At 35.1% G+C, this 16,066-nt stretch overlaps 1 protein-coding gene across 11 annotated transcripts in view; it reads right to left on the reverse strand.

Moving 5' to 3' along the window:
* LRCH1 (leucine rich repeats and calponin homology domain containing 1) overlaps positions 1 to 16,066 on the reverse strand; it is a 124,532-nt gene that overhangs the window by 16,651 nt on the left and 91,815 nt on the right. For 9 of the 11 annotated variants that reach the window (XR_007891109.1, XR_007891108.1, XR_007891114.1 and 6 more), the window contains 4 exons: positions 12,027 to 12,131; positions 9,083 to 9,192; positions 5,708 to 5,845; positions 3,611 to 3,688 (listed from right to left, as the gene is read on the reverse strand). Coding sequence is in view for 4 of the 11 variants with exons in the window: in XM_051634841.1 (XP_051490801.1) it covers positions 3,611 to 3,688; positions 5,708 to 5,845; positions 9,083 to 9,192; positions 12,027 to 12,131 (431 nt within the window). In the remaining 7 variants the exon portion in view is untranslated. The remainder of the gene's footprint in view (positions 1 to 3,610; positions 3,689 to 5,707; positions 5,846 to 9,082; positions 9,193 to 12,026; positions 12,132 to 16,066) is intronic. The other 2 variants (XR_007891116.1, XM_051634868.1) reach the window with 1 other exon arrangement.

Raw genomic sequence — 16,066 nt, forward strand, 5'->3', positions numbered from 1 at the left:
ACTCTCCTGATCATTTTCAAAACCTCTGAGATGTCACTTAGAAGTGTAAAACTGCATTAGAACTTGTACGCTTGACACTTTGGATGCCACACAAACTCGAAGAGTAATAAATTAAAAAACTGCTTTATTTTTTTAAACCCAGAAAGCGTGAAAGGGAGGGTGTGATAAAGGTGGACCAGCATTATAGGTGGTGTCAGCAATAGCTTCATATGACATTAACAGCCTGTTCCACTGAATGGCATCATCAAAGTATTGAGTGCCATTCTAAAAAATGCAGGACAGGCACCCCTACTGATCACACACCTACTGCCACTTCCTTACTCAATCTCTATCAGCCAAAAACTAGGAGTTTTTATCATTCTACAGCTATCACCCTGCTCTGGCAGGGGGGTTGGACTAGATGATCTTTTGAGGTCCCTTCCAACCCCTAGGATTCTATGATCACAGAGGAGATTAGGCAATTTGACAGCTTTTAGTTACCAGTGTAAAACAGTGACCTTTTGTACCTTTCTAAGTGACAAAGACTGTACCTTTTCTGTCATACACCTCCTGAGGGGCACAGCAAAGTAATTTTCTGAATCTTCAGGCTTTCAGATGCTTACCTGCCACCATCCCTTTCTCAACTCAAGACAAAAAAATTGTTTTCTCTCAACAAATGATCATTTACAAAAATCTGATAGTCTGGAACAAAAAAAAAAAAAAAAAAAAAAAGGCTCTACAGGAAACTTTAGAGGCAAAACTGGACTCAAGTTGCTTGTCTGACAACCCTCTTGCTTTGGCCTTCTGGTGCAGTAAGAGCTTTGCTGTTTAGTTTCTTATTTAAGGGTCAGAACCATCCACTTAAAACATCCCTTTTGCTTATGACCCAACACATCCCTTCTGCATATGATCAGAGCATCATATGGCCATTAACAGAGAGTGATTTTAACATGGCACCCACTGTACTGAAATTCTCATCTGGCAGCAATGGCTTTCTGACACCAGTTGGCACACAATTCCAGAATCATCTACGTACCAGCTCATTACAAAGACATGAAGACATGTTCATGTTCCTGAATTTTGTATTTGCAATTCTTTGGTCAAGGCACCAACTCCTGATGCCTGTTATGACACATTTGGATATGGATACCAACTGCATTTCCCTACACTTGGATGAAGTTTTCCAGGATCATTCCAGAGAAAGCAGTTTCTATGAAAGAATTTAATGCTGAAAGCCACAGAAGTAAGAGACCCTGCACATCAGCACAACACAGTAATTATTTACCTATTTTCTTGTTTTTCATTTTACATGCTATGACAGGATATTATACTAAACCTATGAAGTTCCAGAAATAGCATTTACTCTATTCCATTCCATAAATAACTGAGCACAAAGTAACAGTATACTACTAGAATTTTAAATCCTTAAAAAAGTCCCTTGCAGTAACAATTTCAAGCTAAATCTCAGAAACTAAATAGGGACATAAATATCACAGAAAAGCCTCATATCTATGGGTATTAGTATCCATAAGCGGAACCCATCACTTTCCTGCAATGATGCTTGATTGAAAAAGAGGAAGTAATTAACTGTATTCCTCTCACTGATTTGCCCAGAGGTCGGTAGACAATGTACAACTCTCCAACCCAAAGAAGCAGCATCAAACACACCATCTGCAGTTTTTCAGAAAATGTGCCAGTTACCTGTCATACTTGCTATCATACATCTTTGTGTTGCTAATACATGTCCCTCCAACACGCAGCAAAGTTCTCTCATTTGCCATCTAATTCTGGAACATGATGGATTTTCACAACGCATAGCAAACATAGACATTTGCCAATTACTGACAGCTAATAAAGAATATCCACAGAGTATTTAAAGTCTATTCATTCATTTAATGTTTATGTTAATTATTTTTTCTCCTCAAGAGAACTTCACGCTTAGGTTCATCAGGATGGTCAGTTTATAAATCAGATTGGTGAGGTGTGGCCTTGTGTTTAATGATCTGTGCAACTCTGCATCCAATATACTTCCCTAAAATAAAATAATTCCTAAAAAATTCTACACCAATTTCAATGAAAGCATTAAAGAGGAGGGGTAATAAATATATTAAAAAGTCTGTTCATTGAAAACAAAAAGGTATTTTTCCAGAATGCTTACTTACAAAAATCCAAAATTAAAAAACTTGGAGTAAAGGCTTAGCTTACTCATCTGCAATTAATTCTTCAGTTTTATTTCCATTTCTGAAAGACTTCTTGGCAACAATAAAAACCAGTCTTGGCCTTTACTTTCCCAACATGCTACATCCAGAAAAAAACTACTTATATTCTAATTCACTGAATACTTTATGAAGCATCAGATGACAATGAATTTTGGGGCAGTTTAATAAATGATCTATGCCTACAAGCCCACAGCACTGAGGTTTTGCTCTTCTCTGAACTGAAATTCTAACACAAAAAATGACAATTGCAAGAACTAAATCAAACATTACAACTTAAATGAACCAATCACTGGAGTTTTAAGATACGTCTCTCCCTCAAAATTCCTACACATAGCAAAAACTAACTTTTACTTTTGCTGTCCTCCAATTCAAGTGCTAAAATATAGATCAAATATAAATAATTCAAACTGGAATGCTTTCCCAGTGTGAAACCTTTGCTCCCTAAAAGGGTGGAAGGGAGATACACACAAAATACCCTTTTGTTTCAGCATTCTTAAAAAACATACTGAAAAGAACTCAGTCATAATTATACTGTCACATGTAGGCAACAATACAAGTAAAACACATAATGCAATTTTCATGTTTTCAGACTAAAAAGACCATGTATAACACTTTTTCCTTCTTTTGAGGGTCATATATTTGAAATTAACTTTCTCTTAATAGGTACGTCTAGACCATAAAGGAGTTTTTGAAATATTCCCAATGAAACTTCAGAATTCATTACATAAGCTATAAAGATATTTTCCTTATTAGTACAAGAGTAAATTATATGATCAGTTCTGCTATTCTGAAATGAAAAACAGAAAAGACCAAGCACTGAAATTTCCCTGCTTCCAGCTTCTGAAACACTTAAATTTACATTATATAACAACCTTACTCGTATGTACATTCCATATTTAGCACACTGTGATTTTCTTCCCATCACTGCAGAGGTGTTTCAGTTCAAGAGATGAGTGTGTTATCAGTCACTTTTAAAACACACACTACAGAATACTTAATATTGTAAAAAAAGGAAAATCAATAATGAAAAAGAACAAAGTCCATAGTCTAAAAGCAATATGTAAAAATGCAGTTATCTTTATAACAAAAAGTACAGCCAACTTTTGCCTAATTACAGATTACCTAATTACCATATTCCTTATTTATTCTCCATGGCAAAGACAAGGATATTTGGGTTAACACTGAATCACTAGAAGACAACAAAACTGCAGTTCTTAAGCACTATGACATAAGCCACTTAAATGCACTAAAGTAGTATTAAAACACATTATTAAAATCAATTTTTAAATTATATATCTTTATGGCTGAAAAAAAACAGTAGTTCATTAAGTTACCCTTCAGCTTTAAAGTAATTAACATGCTTTGGTTTTTTTTTTTTAATCATCTAGAACTGACAGATTTAATTAAATTACCTCTGGTATCCCCAGTTTTCTGCATGCATCCAGAAAGTTTTCCACATTTCTCCTGCATTTGGCCATGCTCAGTTTAGGCTGTAAAAACAAGAAAAAAGTAGTTGATGGCAGAATTCAATAGCATTCATTCAGTCAATAAATTCATTTATTGCTTTATTCTTGTACTGATGCACCTTTACGTATTTCTACTGAAAAGAATTTTAAAAATTCTGCTCAACTTTTTTTTCAATCCCTTGAAAAGCATCATGCCTACAAATATGATCTGACTACTTATGCTGTGGATGCCATGTGCTTTTACCTAGTTATTAAAGTCACCAGCATATTTAGAAGTCTTCTTGTTTGTGTCCAGGCCGTGAGGTTCTAAAATCTGCCTTATATGATGATTTGTGACAGACAACATTGCCTTTCTGGACAGCAAGTAAGTTGATGAAGGATTTCAATATACATATACAAAATACATGGGTAACAGACTTACTGTAATTAGCAGGCTCTTACTTTTATGGGCTTACAAATGTATAGTAACTATACACAATTCTAATATTTCTGAAGAAGAAATTTCTTAGTACTGTATTTAAATACTGAATTTAAAATACTTGCATAATTTGTCTCATGACTATTCAGTTACAGAACTACCATGTTACAAAATAAAACCAAACAAGAAAACAACACAAACCCAACAACTCACTATTTTACTTTTTCAATGCAAGATGTGAAACAATGGTAATTCCTGAAAATTCACTTGCACCCACAATTCAATATAGTGGCTTTAAAGAACTAATTTTCTAGGTTCAAGTAATTTGAAGGTTGTTTCAAGCAAGAGAACTTTATCAATATAAACTTTAAACAAAATTAAAATGGATTTAAAATACTTGTTTCTGTTATAGAAAACATCACAAGATTTTTAGCTTTTAAAAAATAAGTAAAAAACCTAAATTTTTTTCCTACAGAAATGAAAGCTGGCATATTTTGGCTATATGATATTTTTACCAAAGACAGAAGTAATTTAAAGCCAAGCAACACCTTCCTGGAAGTGTTTACGGCCAGGTTGGATGAGGCCTGTGCAACCTGGTCTAGTGGGAGGTGTCCCTGCTCTTAGCAGGGAGGTTGGAAGCTGATAACCTTTAAGGTCCCTTCCAACCTTAACCATTCTATGACAACAGTAAAAGTAGAAACTCCACTAGACCATCTGAGAAAATGTCTTTTTCTTGACATTTGTCTTCTTGGAAGTTCTTACAGATTGGCTTTGAAACCCACATGCTTTTCTCAGAATTGCTTATCAGTCTGTACATGGCCAATATTATTACCAATATCATATACTATATGTATTATATAACATATACAGTATATTATATTACCAACATGTACACTGAAAAAAAAGAAAGAAAGAGCAGACAGTCTAAAACCATGCAAACCTCTTCAGAAACTGACTGGTATCAGAAATCTGGAACAAAGACCTGACCAAGAAAAAGACATCAATAAACAGAAAATACTAAGAAAAAAAAGTTTCAAGAAATGCACACACACGGATTACATAGATTTTCTCTTGAAATCTTCAGGGCCTTAGGTTTGGCAAGCTGATATTAAACCACTACAGCGCATGATTGCATGTTTCTACACCATTCTGTCTGCAGGTAAAAGGAATAATTTCTACATTTAACTCAACAGGAGGAATATGCTACTAAGTGCTGTAAGTGGTTTAGTTACATGACATCTGCTAAGCCTGACACTGCTCAAGTTACCCTTGTATTTCTTCAATCAACAATCAAAGGGCTAATTGTCTTTTGAAAAGGGTCTCCCATAATTACAACCTGTAACTACAGAATTTCATAGTGTAATGAAAAAAGGCCATTATGAAAAATATCTGATAGGATAATTTAACTTACAGATGTGGGTATATACACACACTATACATATATAACATATAAAAAATAACTGAACATTTGAATGCATAATGATGTAAATATTGCCCTTAACAGCAAAAAACAGCCATTGAACAGCAACCTGTTTTATGTAGCCAAATATAATTTGGCAATAAAACTGTCATTGTTTTAATATTCCTCCTCCCAACTCCAGTGTAATAAGAAACACTCAACTTACTACTGCTGGTGAAGGTACATGAATACTTCCTACAGACCGAGGACGAACGTGATTTACTAAATGGCAGAGAACTACACCATCCATCAGAGCAGATCCCAGGTCTTCAGGCAAACAAATCTTTAGCCTTGTTTCAATGTTCTGCAAATGAAGAACACATGCACACTTAAACAAAGGAATGGATGAAGGGGGGAAAAAAGAGAATACACAACCTCACCATCTCCCGTGCTGTAGACACAGCCCATTTTAGAGTTCTGGTCTACCAAGAAACACTACCTTTTTATAACTGATTCTTACATACTAAAACCAAGCCCCCTCTACCTTATGTTCATCACTGAATTACATAAACCTCTTCAAAATAAGTCAGCACTTCAAATGGTGCTGTCATCATATGCATTTATTTTTACATATGCATATAAAAAACACATACAAATGTAAACAGCTGTGTGATTGCACAACATGTGGCTCTTTCACCATTCCCTCAAATCCTCTATTTATGCATCTCAAATTCTCTTTGAATTCACTTTGAATTAGAACTAGAATTGTGTTAATCCCTGTACAAGCAGAGAATAGAAAGCCATTTTTCCCTAGTACCCTAAAAATTACTTTGGAAGCTTTGGAGTTATCAGCAAGACAGGTGACAGATTTAAAAGAGAATTTTTGGATACTTGTTAATTAAAACATTAAGTCTCATTGAAAAGAATCTGATATTGCAAAATAAAATACTCTGAAAATATTTGAGAATATTTCAGGAAAAAAATCCTACAATAAGATTGTTAGATATAATGAGTTTCCTAAATTGGGCTTTAACCTTGAAAACATCCCAACACTATACCTGGAGATAACTCTCAGGGATAATTACTTCCATCATCTTAAAATAGGTATTTCTTATTCCTAGTTGAATCTCCTTCATATCATTCTTCTCTATTAATACAATATCTCAATATATGCTGGGTATTTTAGATGAAAATAGATTATTCTCTTTAGAATCAAAGGAGACTCTAGGTTGGAAGGGATTTCTGAAGGTCACCAACAAATTAGATCAGAGCCAGTTCTGGATATCTGCAAGGAAGGAGATTCCACAACATCTCCAGGCAACCTAGTTCAGTGTTTCACCACCGTTACTGCAAATAATTTTATCCTTATAGCTACTTGAAATTTCCTTCTCTGCAATTTGTGCCACTGCCCCTCACTCTTTCCTGGTGAATCTTTGAAAAACCTGGCTGCATGTTCTTCATTACTACCCTTCAAGGCAGCTGAGGGCAGTCATATTCTCAGCAGTCTTTTCTCCAAGTGAAAGAAATGCAGCTCTTAGATTCTTCCAAATACATCCTTTGTTTGAGTGCCCTTACCATGAAGTAGCCTCCACTGAACTCACTCAGGGGGTTTCATATTTTCCCAGTTTTTTTTTTACTATACATACTACTGAAGTACTCACATGTATGGTCTCACAAGTGCCAAAAAAACGAGTGCATCACAAGTACTAATATGTTTGGCTTTCATCTTGGATTAATTAATACATTAGAAAACATTTCTGGTATGAGATATGTACAGAAAGTTATACATTCAGAATACATTTTGAGACTTTTTTCCAAATCTGTAACAGTTTTATATAGCTTAATGAACTAAAAATTCTTTCTCTTAAGAAACTGATTTGCCTGTTGGGATTACTCAGGATACATTACTGAGATTACTTGTATAAATCAGGGTGCTGGTTTTTTTGTGTGTTTTTTTTTTTCTTTTCTTTTCTTTTGTTTTTTTTGTTTGTTTGTTTGTTTTACTGAGCTCAGCAAACCTTAAACACTCTTTCAGTACCAGAATCTTTCAGTTCATGGTTTGAGACTAGATCGACTTAAAATTCAAGATTTCAAGAGTGGCTAAACTCTCTTTCAGTTTTGTTACCACTCAAGAACTGCTCTCTTCTCCATATTACAGCAGTAGACAATTTGTTCCATTTAGCATTTAAAACTATTGAAAGTTTACCCTTTGAGTGACAAAATTCAACCAGTATTTCTTGCTAGACTGTACTGCTCAAGACTAAGTGATGAATGACTTTTGAAATGACAAGTGTCTATACTGACTGTGGACACATGCAAAATCAAACAGCTCAAATGAAGGCATGTATCTCTGAATATATATCCTGAGTATTGTACTTGTTCTCTGCTATTTTCTAGTAGAGTTCATAATGAGATGGTCTGGAGATTGCTTCTCTCACTAAAGGACCCAGTATAGCAGAGTAAACTTTATTAGCTTAAAAAAATCTTACTATGTGCTTCCAAACAGGGCTAATCTCAGTTCTTTCACCACTGCTTGACTTGGAATCAAACTTCTCACAGGATACAATGGAACTTCCATTTCAGGACACAATGCTTCACAATGAGGGTAAAGGATGACAGTGCATGCAGCTGAAGGTCAGTAACACATTAAACCAGTATTACTGGTAATACTTAAGACTAATACAGTGCAGAGAGATCCTTATTAGGTCTCCATGATCACGCCTGATATGGTGAATAACCTTGTTCCACTTTTCATTTTGAAGATTAGCTGAACTAATGCACAAGGCAGGAACCTTGAGGGCATTATTTTTAGAAACAATTACTTGGGGACTTGCTACATACTTGTGGTAACTCTTAAAGCAATGTAAAAAGCTGCATTAAACTACATACTACTGCAGTTTATTACTGCTACTTCCATTTTCTTCTCCATTACCAGTAAGTCTGTCTCATCTAATTCTTGCATTCTGTCCTGATGTTCAGTCAGCTATGCTGAATCTTCAACAAGATCTATTAAAAAGTTCAGCAAGACAAAGTAAGAATAATCCAGATTTGAAGCAGGTGAGGGTCTGAGGTAAGGGAATGATCGTAAAATCCTCATAGTTCTATATGAAACAACCCATCTTTTAAACACTATTTGGTAAGGAGAGAAAAGTGTTTTAACATTAAATAATACAAGACATGTTGTTTAAAATACAGGATGAACTTTGGTATTCGTCATTCCAGGGAGCTAAAGATTTAAGAACAAATAATCTTTTAATTTGGCTGCAATATCAAAGTCACCTGCCACACTTCCAGGATTTGCACTGCCATTTAGGAATGCAATTAGACCATTTCTTCCTTTTGGTAACACGACATAACTGGAAACCTTGACAAGTTCAGACTCACAACACTTTGAAAATTGTTTCAAGTATTAGTTATCTGCTTTTAAACTGAAGTTAGAAACTTTTTGTTGCTGTTTTTTAAAAAAACTAACACCGTTCATTATGCCTTTTGCTTGCTAGACTGAAGACTTCTCCAGCTGTTAGGAAATAGTTTCCAGATCTCTCTACCTCTTAAGTGATCATCAATTCCATCAGCACCAATTAATTCTACCAACACTCACCTCACGCAGCTGTTCCACGAGTTCTCTCTCTTCTCTCATCTGCTCCATTTTCCTTCGAATTGTAAATTGTGGGTCTATTGATTCCAAATTTCTTTGTGGTCTTAAGAACACTATGATTTTTAAAAAGACAGATTTCAGTTTAAAAACAAACACCTTGATTTATGAATTTCTAAATTAAGCAAAATCCTTAAGCACTGTCTCCAAGCAAAAACTGTTAGAAAATTTCTCTGTCCTCAGGAAGACCAAAGAAATCTCATCTTGGATTATAAAAATAAATGGATATTGCTCTGAACAGCATCATGCCCCATGAATCGAGTGGATAATTTTCCAACCAAATAAAAAGCATCACCTACTGATTTAGATAATTTTAAACTACTTAACACCTTGGAAACTATGAAAAAAGCACTTGTATATGGTGAAAATTACACAATTGGAAATATCTAAAATGTTATTTAATATATTATGTACTAAATCATATAGTTTAGGATGGCTACAACAACAACAAAAAAATAACTCCCAGGTTCTAAAAGCTCAGAAACTCTTTCCCAGAACTTCTATTAAACTACAGAATTGTACTGAATTAAACTTTCTGCATTAGCAACTCTGTAACAATTTATTGGAGACTACTCCTAAATTTTTAAGCAGTGAATTAAAAACCTCCTATCACATTTATTAAAAACTGTGGTTGCAATTGCTAAGATTTTAATTTTAGAAATAGCTCTAATATATGAGCTTTGCTGCCTCTCTCAGAAGAAATACCTAGATAAAACAATGTTTGAAGAGTAATACCATATTTAAATGGTATTTAAATGCCACTGTAGTTTTATTAGCAGCAGCAAGTTTGGCCACAGCTGTATTTGGTTAGGCCTTTGCTTTGTCAATATCAACATACCAAGATCTACTTTTTTCTGATTTCAGAACAAACTTCTGTTAACAAAAAGTAAATGTCAATATTACTTATTCAAGTCTATTAATGAAGTAATAGACTTGTATAGGTGCATGTACAGGTGCACTATTTATAGTACATCAAGTAATTTAATGTCTCTAGTACTTGGTTTGACAACATTAGCCTTCTGGTAAACAACATTTTTTAACCCACCATAGCATCCACAATGGTATGAACTTTGGGAGACCTGTCTGTTCCAACCCTTTTAACCTCCCAGAAATCCTGGGCTCAGCCTACTCTGTTACAGAGCCATTGCCAGACAGTTATACTGAAGATGATAGGAAGTATTAAGATACTGTATTGATGCATGGCATTTCCAAACCAGACTACACTTCTACTAGCAAGTGATCCAGGGCTCATGTGTGGATCCTCAGCACTGGCCTGCACACACTGATGCTGCTAATGTTGTTGCCTGCTGGTACAGTTTTGATCTGTGCAAACCCATCTCTCTTCTAAGCAACGTCTAGAAATAGCTCGAGGCATAGCACAGGCAAAGGACATTTAAGGCAGCTTAAATGCAGCCAAGCCATCCTGTTTTGGAAAGTAAGAGTGCTTAAGTATGGATTCAAATAGTGCTGTGCCAATTAACCTCAGGGCCAGAGAATGGTCTCTGGTTCATTTTACTTCCTACCATAGGAAGATACAACTTAGATAAACTCTAAACAGAAAGGCAAGAGTCCTGATTAAAAAAATAAACCAAAACACAACAAATTGTAAAAGCAGTTTTCTGTTATAACAGGCCAAGGTTATAAACACTAGTATTTGCATTTGGCTTAAGATTTTAATGACATAAGACATCTATTTGTTCCAAATGCACAAGCACACACTAGTCTGTACTGCCCATTTCATTTAGAAGCGCAAAGCAGTAACAAATCTAGATTAACACTGGTCAAATTCTACAGTGACGGAGGTACCTCTAGATTTGTCAGTTAGAATATTCATCAGCAAAACATTAAGTTAGCTTTATACCACCATGAACTAAATTCAGTTTTTCAACTTAGCATTACCACAATTCTTTTATTCCATACTCATTTTCTTTACCACCTGATTCCTTACACATGCCTTCACAGCTTTAAAATCAAGAACACTGTGGCAACAGTGAGAATTGTCAAACTTTGAACTGAACTAAGTATTTAGGCATTTTAAATAAATGTTGGTATTTATCATTCAAGATTTATGTTCTTGGTTTCAATCTGTTGCTTTTGACAATTTCAGTGCTTTCAAAAACCTAAACACACTGGAAGAGCAATAGTCCTACTTTAAAAGGATACATCTGCCAATCAAACATTTATAAATAGTTTAACTGTCTAGGTTCTTCCATCTGATATTTAACTATTAATGCAGTATAAGACCCTGATAGCCCAAACAAGGCCAGTTTTGCGTATTAGTGCCAAGACACAATGTATTATGTCAATAACAACCTGGAGAAAAATTAAAAGCAGCAATAACAAAGGCCACTAAGGTGTCTGGCCTTCACTATGGAAAGAGCAGTTTGATAGCTTATTGACACTTTCTGTTGGACAGAAATCACTGTTTTTGCTTAACTGATAGTTTCAGCTCTATTCTTTCTTGGATTCTGCTTCTAATTAAGTTTGTCCTGCAACTGCATCAATAACTGCAGAAGGAAGCAGGATATTTTTAGTAACAGTTGGTATCTATCAGAATATACTAAATTTTAAAAATGCAGAAAAGACAGTAGCAAAATTAATTGTTGTTTGAGCCCAACTTTCATAAACCATTAAAAGGAAAGCAAGTAAAGAACCCCATATTGGAAACAGTTCTTGGATTGGAAATCATAGGAGCAGTTGTTCTGCTAGACTGGAAAACAGTGACGCTTTGCACTCATTTACTTTTGATATCACATCCCTACAACAAATTAACATGCATCCTCTGGGGTATTTAGTCTTATAAACATCCTCTCAAGAGTACCATGGCATTTGCCATATATCCAGGCTTCTGAAAACACAAAATCAAGTAAGTTATATATGGAACACCTACCATTGTCACTGTCTCCTTCAGATGGGATACTGTAGCTAAAGTTGTCCCATGTTTGTGCCTGTGTAAGTGTGTTGAAGGAGATAGGAGGAAGACTGAGGGATGGGTCTGCTGGAGGGGGTGATAGCCAGTCCAACCATGGTGGTATAAGGACCGGAGGGGGGATAAAAGGGGGCAGCATCATTTCATATATGGCATTAGGATTGTATGGTAATGACGAAGATGTAGTTCAAAGGTGATTAATACAAAATGCGTAATTTTTGAGAAAAGAGTGAGAGATGGTGCAGAATAAAAAGAACGAAAAGTTATATGTTAGTACTTGCAAAACAGACATTCTATGCGTAGTTAAGGCTGTTAAGCTTAGCAAGATCACTGTAACCACAGCACTTCACACAACTTGTTTATAACCAAGTCTGAAGAAAAAGTACCCACAGATTTTACCTTATAGCCTGACAAAAACCTGGACTCCGGGAATCAGAAGGTAAATATATCAACAGGGACGTTTCAGCAATTAAAAGGTCCGAGAATATGAATGTTGGTATTTTTTGTAACTATGTAGTAAGAACACTTCCTCCTCCAAAGACAAACTACACAGCCATATGAAAATATTATACATTACAACTTCGTAGCTGATTTTGGGAAGTAGCAACTACATTATCCTTTGGATTCTCATTCTGTTGAAATATGTTCTGTAAGTACATGTATTACAGATGTTTTCCTTTTGTTCTAATTCACTTAATAGTACATGCAGCACTACTTTTAATTCTTGCTGACTCCCCCAGAAGTAAATGGGAGACCATAATGGGCTCACCACCCTACGAAAGTCCTTGTCCTCCACAACTTTCTTTCCAGGGACTGCAGACAGTCTTCAAACAAGAACAAATTCAGTAATGATCCAACTGGGCTCCCTAAAGCATGCAAAGTTGCACATTCTCACAGAAGCTGTAACAGTCTGGAGACTATTTACCAAATTATTGTAAAAACATTCATGCCTTCAGTTCACAATCAACCATCAACTCAACATGGAGCTAAACTTGTACAGCACTACAGTCCATATTCTCCATTCATTCCGCCTTTCCTCCTTCAATTAGTCATGACATCATCTCTTATTTGTTTCTCAAATCCTTCAGCAGACACATTTATTCTTTCTCCACCACATCTACTTTGCACTTTTCTCCTATCTTGACTGTGGCAAGGATTTCTGCCCAAACTTTCCTTAAACCTCCATTTGACAGTGTTTCAGAACTGGACACTGACACCCTTAAAATATCTCCTCCCTGCTTATCTTCAGCATGTCATTGATGCCTTCAAAGCTAAACAGTGGTTTCCTATTTTCTGACACAGAATTTAAATATCTACTTCTCTGCCCTTAACAATGATTTCACTCCTTATAGCTTTTCCTGTATCTGATCATAATGCTCCTTACCACTTGGGACTAAAAATTATTAATTCACTAATTCTTGGTTCCCTACATGTATTTCTGTGTTTTATATACTGACTCCCCCACATAAGCAAGGCTCATGCTACTCAAACTGAACTGGAGATTATAAACTACCTCTAATCTAAATGCTAAACCATCAATTTAAAATTACTGTGTAGATCAAAACCCAGCTAAAACCATTTATTATTAGAAGAAAGTTCAATATAGTTTCAGTAAACACAGAAAATCCCTATTTTATACCACTCCAAATTAGTAATCATAAGGAACCTAATCACATAGATTTTCTTCTTCCCACAATACTGTATTAACACGATGATCATTCAAAAAGTGTTGTATAAAACTTCACCTTAAACTCCTCTTCACACTCAACTGTTCAATATCTCTCTGTGTTTAGCAATGCCTTTTTCCAAAGCCAGTTTACAGTTTCTGACTATCGGGACACCAGATCAGCTGAACCTGAGAGGCAGGACAACTTAAACTCCAAGAAGTCAACACTGGGTAATAGAAAACAGATTTATGCCAAACTATAAACAGTCTTTAATTATGCTAGCAATTGGACTTCTCATTATGTCCCTACTTCATTAGGATTTCCCATTTTCCAAAGTACACAGATAATGCAGCTAGGGAAGACGATAAAATATCCAGAGATTAGAAAAACAGTAACTAGCACTCAAAAGAGAGAAAAATACTAATGATCATGATTATGTGTTCCAACAAACTTGAGAGGGAGGCAAGCATAGCCACAGATAGTGTCATTGTGCTTCAAATCCTCTACAAGTTACAAAATAAAATGTTTTAATCAATTCATGCATCAAGCACGAATAATTTAAATTTATTAGCTATTTTAAGTGACTCTTTTTGGAGAGCAAAAGCACTTGCCAAGTGCAAAAATGTGGTCCTAAGAAAAATTGTAATTATTAGTTCTTCTCAATAGTAATTTTTTAAGGTTTTCAAAATTAATGTGAATTTGAGAAGCTCATACTCTATGAAAGCATTTAAAATACAGGAGGAAATATTCTGAAAAATTAAAAAATCCTCTCTTTTTACCTTCTGTGTAAACATCTGACCCTTGAAAACAATCTGTCAAGAAGTCAAAACACATTCATTATCTTGCAAAATATTTCCCTTCGCTATCATGTCAGCCACCAGATAATAATTTTCCCAATATTTTTCCTAGCTATGAAATGAAAAAAAAATACTGAACACATATCAGTATGATTAACTCAGTATGTACTAACACAGAAGTCTAAGCCACTGTGGTTTATTTTCTGGAAACACTTCCATTTGTGTGTGTACTTCAAAAAACTGGTATCCTTACCAGCAGCCTAGAATAGTTTACTTTTACCTTTCCAAGAGCCATAAAACTTTATGAAATGATGGCAGAGGTGGGGAGGGGGAGAACCAAAGTCAAGTATAAAGTAAGAGTCCTTTAAAATAGATTAAAATAAACACAGAGAAAAAAACCTCTCAATTTCAGACAGGTTTGGTTGCATATATTTTCATTGAAAATTTGCCACTGTTTTTGCATGGAGCATGACACGCACACTTTCGTTAGAATATTTTAATGTTCTTTTAAACTTGCACTTAGATTTAAAGACTCAGAGAAGCAAATAATAAAAATGTAAGTTCTAATGAAGTTAAATAGCTAAAACTAATTTCCAGTGAGTTTTCATGTTTCCCTTAAGGTCATGAAAGATTTAAATTAAAAAAGCTATTAAAATAAACTACAAACTGAGCTGAAAGACTTTCTAGGATCACAGAACTGCTGGACCCGAAGACCAGCTCTAGGGCAATGAAGCAGTTTACAATTAACAAGCACAAACTTATACAGTGACAGGATGGTTCAAACTTGCACAAAGTTTTAAAGGAAACACAGAGAAGAAACTAGAGACACAGGAACCTGACAAGCTTCAACGGGAAAAACACACAGGATTCACAAACATGCCAGTATTTTCAGTCATGTACAACTTCTATCTGTAAATTATTCTTACGCTTTAAGAACAACAAAAAATAGTAATACTTTTAGAATCATTCTAGGGCAGGAGGAGGAGGGGAAACAATATGCATCTTCACTTAGCAAGGTTTCATTTTGTTACATTGAGCTACATAACTAATACACTGCTTTTTTACCTGAAGTTGGACTTAATTTTTTACTATTACCAAATTACTGACTTACTAGGCTATAAATTAAATGTAACATGACTAAAACTGGATGGGATTAGGTGAAAGATTGTGCAGCAAGGGCTCTAGGTTGGTGACTCTGTAATGTATGATATGGAAAGGAAAATAAGTTAAAACTATCAAGTTTTTTGCAACCGACAGCTGTGATAAGAAATCACTACAGTATTGTCATACTCAAAACAATTCAAATAGATGAACTTGAGTTGGTACAGTGCAGAAAAATCAAGAGATTTTAACCAACAGACTTTGGCATTTAATGAGGCTCTTTGCAGCTGCAATGTAGACAGGGGAAGAACTGTAGTAGTGCACATCTGGTCTTCCATCATACAGCTTGGAGGATTTGTTGCAAAGGACTGCAACCATTGCAATCCAGTATTCCTCTAAAAAAATCATTCACTGGGCTATACTGCTCTGACCTATT

The sequence above is a fragment of the Apus apus genome, chromosome 1 (genome assembly GCF_020740795.1).
Source record: "Apus apus isolate bApuApu2 chromosome 1, bApuApu2.pri.cur, whole genome shotgun sequence".
Classification (NCBI taxonomy): Eukaryota; Metazoa; Chordata; class Aves; order Apodiformes; family Apodidae; genus Apus; species Apus apus.